General features: G+C 34.4%; 1 protein-coding gene across 1 annotated transcript; it reads right to left on the minus strand.

Annotated features, from left to right (window-relative positions):
* Positions 1 to 1,234: 1,234 nt before the first annotated feature.
* Positions 1,235 to 5,289, minus strand: LOC121419795 (heat shock factor 2-binding protein-like). Its single transcript, XM_041614256.1, has 4 exons — positions 5,190 to 5,289; positions 3,759 to 3,908; positions 1,861 to 1,996; positions 1,235 to 1,415 (listed from the first exon to the last, which is right to left on the minus strand). Exons 2-4 carry the CDS (start codon positions 3,873 to 3,875, stop codon positions 1,288 to 1,290), a joined length of 381 nt encoding a protein of 126 aa, XP_041470190.1. The 5' UTR covers positions 3,876 to 3,908; positions 5,190 to 5,289; the 3' UTR covers positions 1,235 to 1,287.
* Positions 5,290 to 5,561: the final 272 nt, after the last annotated feature.

The following is a 5,561-nucleotide window of genomic DNA, read 5'->3' on the forward strand; positions in this document are numbered from 1 at the left end:
ATTGTTTTGGAAAATTATACTATATACAGCCTTGTAGATTACATCGCACAATTTTTTGTGGCGCTCGCGTGATCGGCAGCCGAGATCTCAGGGGGGTTGAATCAACCCCCCCCCCACAGAACAGCCAAAAAAGCCTGGCCAAGTTAGGGTTAATGTCTTTTCTGTAAGGCTGGTTTATAGATCATTGCATAGAATTTTAGTTTGGTTTGTCAATCAGAACTTGGTCCCTCTCCATCTGAGTTACAGAAAATAACTGTAACAGTGTTGACAATCCATGTCTTACCTGTAGTGATTGTTGACACTTTACAATGACATTGTTGTCTGCTTGAAGAGATGAATATATGTTTTGCACTCAAATGCTTCTCTCCCAGATACCGGTAAACAAAAAATGTGTTGCGCTGGAATAGCTTTTGATCAGTACAAAGTTTGATGGTAAACATTCTAAAATGGTATTGTAAAATTGCTTACTTTGTAAGATGGAAACAAGTAAAGAGATGATATCCTTGGTGTCACTAAGGGCTTGAAGACCTTCATAGTTGATGCTCAGATTATACAATGACATTAGAAGCAAGCTGGTAAATATAGAAAGACAAACAGTGACATCAGAAGCAAACTGGTAAATATAGAAAGATATACAATGACATAAGAAGCAAACTGATGAATATAGAAAGATATACAATGACATCAGAAATAAACTGGTAAATATAGATAGATATACAATGACATTAGAAGCAAATTGCTGAATATAGAAAGATATACAGTGACATCAGAAGCAAACTAGTAAATATAAAAAGATATACAATGACATCAAAAATAAATTGGTAAATATAGAAAGATATACAATGACATTAGAAGCAAACTGGTGAATATAGAAAGATATACAATGACATTAGAAGCAAACTGGTGAATATAGAAAGATATACAATGACATTAGAAACAAACTGGTGAATATAGAAAGATATACAATGACATTAGAAGCAAACTGGTGAATATAGAAAGATATACAATGACATTAGAAGCAAACTGGTGAATATAGAAAGATATACAATGACATTAGAAGCAAACTGGTGAATATAGAAAGATATACAATGACATTAGAAGCAAACTGGTGAATATAGAAAGATATACAATGACATTAGAAACACTGAAACTGGTCAATATAGAATATATGCAGTGACATTAGAAGCAAACTGGTAAATATAGAAAAATATACAGTGACAGAAGCAAACTGGTCAATATAGACAGATATACAATATGGGATCCAAAAGAAACTCTGATTAGTCATATTTACTTTTTGAGTTTGTTGAGTGTTTCAGATGATGGTGAAGCTAGCAGTGCAGTGAATGTGCGGATCAGCTGAGCACAGTTAGGGTTGGTCGACAAGTACTCTCTCCCTTCACTTGATGCAGCAATGTCTATTATCAAAATAGAAAAGCATGATTTCAATCAGTTTCATCCACAAATACCATTAATTATCATCAAATGAACCATTTCAATTCAAATTCATGAACAACACTTGTAAACTCTATTTCCTCTTATTAATGGATCATAATTTACATGCATTATTGAATCACTAAACATATCTCCAGATCTTCATTCATTTTTCATAATTTACTGTATGAAGCATTAATCTTGCCGATATTTAACTATAATTCATGTGGTCTCACATATAAACTTCAATTATTTTGAAACGTTTTTGTTTGGTCAGTTATGCTCCAGTGAAGGTCCAATATTTCTCATACAGGGATGATATGGTTTTGCAATTCAATTCAATTCATAAGAAGATACATGACCAAGGTGTGGTTTTTGCTCCTATCTTTCAGCAAGGTGCATGCACTCCTTTGACTACTTTATACTCACTGGTTATGGTTCCACATAGAGCCATTACAAACTGGAGTTCTTCACTCTGCTCTGAAGGCAAATCCTCAGATTGATACGTAGCCATGAAGCTTTGTAGAGTATGACACACCACTGACATGAAATTCTCCATCTGGGACTAAAAAGAATTATTCAAACAATTAGCAAACAGCAATGACCAATATCCTCTCAAAACAATCATTAAAATGCAAATAAAAATTTGAGCTATATATGGAATAAACATTCTATATTGTTTCATATTTAATAAAAGTTGTTATGATAAAAAATCCAAAATGACAATTGGGATTATTTTTAAAATATATTATTCCACTGATTAAAAACATGAAATATATACATATACGGGAAGTATAAATAGCATGATACAATTGTATGTTCATGGAGCGTTGTGGCCCAGTGGATTAGTCTCCGCACCTTGAAACAGAGGGTTGTGGGTTCGAATCCCAGCCATGGCGTAATTTCCTTCGGCAGGAAATTTATCCACATTGTGCTGCACTAAACCCAGGTGACGTGAATGGGTAGGATTTATTCCTTGAACACTTTAGCACCTATTAATATGGCGGCTCAGCTAGAGCCGGGGTAATAATATGATAACAAGTGTATATGCACATGGTAACTGTGCTATATAAATGGACATATATACATCTAGAAACTACAATTTTTAAAGACATTTTGAAATCTAATTCTGGAGCCCCATCTCAAAGATATTTTTGTTAAAACACAACTCAGATAATCACATGTAAGTCATAAATTCACCCTTTTGAATTTAATTTGTTGGAGCCCAATTTCTTGATCATTCTAATCTGATTTCCTAGCTATCTTTTGCATTTAATACTTATCATGATGAAAACCTCCATTTGTAAACACTATACCCTAATTTCCCTCAATCAATTCTCTTCTCCAAGTACAACAAACCTACTGCCCCAAGCAAGCAGTTCAAGTATCAAAACACCTGTTTCTTGACCTCGGTCCGAAGATAACACAACAGCCCGAGCGCGGTCCCTGCAAAGCATGCCGTCACTTTATTTACCGGTACTTACTTTCCTTATTTCGAGGTCAATTTTCTTTGTTCGAAATTGAAAATGGACTAACATTGGATATCTGAGTACAATATGCCTTTGAAAACGTGATTAAATATCGAATACAATAATTTCATTCCGAAGGTCCTACTACAGGAAGAGAAGTCTTCCGTAATAGCACAGCTGTTGTTTATCATTTCGTCCTTGGCTCAACGCTCATTTACTGGCCTGTGGAGGTTAAATTTGAGACAACGGGGATTACCTGGCCAAGAAGGGTTTATTGGGGCTTGGAAATGTTATTGAGATTTTCAAACAAAAATTGGGGTAAAGAACCGCAGTTTGCAATCTGAACTGCGGTCTTTCTCTAAACGGGGGTTTGACGTAATGATGACAAATATAAACCAAACACACAGAGCTTTCAACATCTGGTAGAACTACATGTATGCTTCTTTTAGGAAAATATTCGCATTTGTGTCAATTTGGGAACCATATAGTTTCATCCATCCTTCTGGCAACCATGCAATTACCGACGCATGCCCAACCATGCCTCCGTTCAATTTGCCATGCGTCGATAGTTACTTATGCATGGTTGTAAAAAAAAAAAAAAATTTTTTTAAAAAAATGCATTCTATAAAACAAATAATACACAGGTTCGTCGGTGCATCAGTAGGACTAGTAAGCATGCGGTAACTATGGAATCTAGGCTAAACCCACAAGGTGCATTAACAGTTCAATAGTTACCTTATGCTGACAAACCTACTGATGCACTCACATATGTGCATCAGATGTATACTACTATTATTATTATCATTTATTTGGCAAAATGAAAATGAAAATTACATAAAGAATACTAAGATAACTTACGCCAATGAGTAAAGCTGGGATAGTTTGTTGATGTTGTGAAGCTCTCCAGAGAAGAGTGCAGCAGATGGCTCCCATACCCGCACAGTACTCAGACTGCATTGATACACGTTGATTCATCTTAGATAGCTCACTCTTTATGGACAACTTCTCCTGAAAAATAATAGTTAGCTTTTCACAAAGAGACATGAGTGAGCACTAAAGACAACTCCTGGAAATTATTTAAAATATTTTGACGAGATGTGGGTGAAAGATCTTTGCACATCTAAAATCGCCACTTAAAGAAATCTCTCGAAAATGAATGGATGAAAATCTGTAAGGAGAAATGGGACATTCCATACTACAATTAAGAGCTTTCATTATCTAGACAAATCTCTAAAAAGATAACTTCTCTTAAAAATGAATATTCTACAATATTTTTGCAAAGAGATGTGGCTGATTCCATATTTCAAGAGCTTTGCTCATCTTAGATACTCTTTATTCAACAAAAACAACTTCTGAAAAAAGAACAGTTTCAAATCAAAATTTGAATGGTCCTATTTAGGACCAACACATGCCCATGAAAGAATACATGGTTTACTGTGAAACCATTATACTCTTTCAACTTTGCCATGGAAATGTCCAGAAAATGAATAGTTTAAAATCTTTAAGCTCAGAGAGATATGGGGGATTCAATAATTTATTTAAAGAGGAAAAGAGCTTTGCTCATCTAAAATCACTCTTTAAATACTTCTCCTGAATATGAACAGTTTAAACTAACTTATTGGTGAGTAATTCTTTATGAAAAGAGCTTTGGTCGTCTTAACACTTCAAAAAAAAAAATCTGAAAATGAATATTTCAAATCTTTTCACTAAGAGATATGGGTGATTCCTCATCTAAGATATTTACTCTTTGATATGTAAGATCTAAAATTGAGTGGTTTCAATTACTTTTCCTCAAAGGTATAGGCAATTCTGAGAGCTTTGCTTAAGCTCAGATAGCGTTCCATTCAAAATTAAGACAACTTCTGAAAATAATTCCAAATGTTTTGCTACGATGTGTGGATGATTCCTTATCTTACTTTTTAACGTACGGCTTCTGAGAATAAATTATTTCAAATCATTCACCTCATTTCAGGCAGTTCCAAGAGTTTTGCTCATCTGTAGATAACATATACTTACACAACGTCTGAAAATGAATAGTTAGAAATCTATTAGATATAAGTGATACCATCAAGACACTGAATGTGTGGGTATGATAGAGATATTTCAGAGACAGATTTGCTCAAGCAACAATTCACCACGCTTTTTGTCTAAGACATAGGGTTTGGGTTGCATTAGGGTGTTAGGTTAGCATAGGTTAGTACGTTAAACCGGGGGTTGAAGTTGGTCATTCAATTAGTGCGTGGAATTTATAGCGCAGCAATTGTCGCCTTCATAGAACCAATATTTTACCTTTCTCTCTTGTTCGTAGAGTAATCTAGTAGAATCATGTCTAGCCTTCCAGTGGTCACATCTCTTCCGTGTCTCATCTGCTTTGCTGTAACTATATTCCAGAGCTGTAAAATGTAATATGTTTGCTGACAGCTATTAGCCACGTAGGAATAAACTGCATAATAATTACAATTAGGAAGTTATTGATAACATACATTTTTATTTCAACGTATATTTCTTGCCACAACTGAGCTTATAAGAAATATTTGCAATTTTTTCAAAGTAAAATAAGAATATCAATTTTGGGGACTTCATATTCCCATTGAATCCAAATTGTAAAGACATTCATAAAGTTTATTTGTAGATTTGTGAGGAAATTTATAGCTCGTATTA

Source organism: Lytechinus variegatus, chromosome 8, assembly GCF_018143015.1.
Source record: "Lytechinus variegatus isolate NC3 chromosome 8, Lvar_3.0, whole genome shotgun sequence".
In the NCBI taxonomy this organism is placed as follows: domain Eukaryota; kingdom Metazoa; phylum Echinodermata; class Echinoidea; order Temnopleuroida; family Toxopneustidae; genus Lytechinus; species Lytechinus variegatus.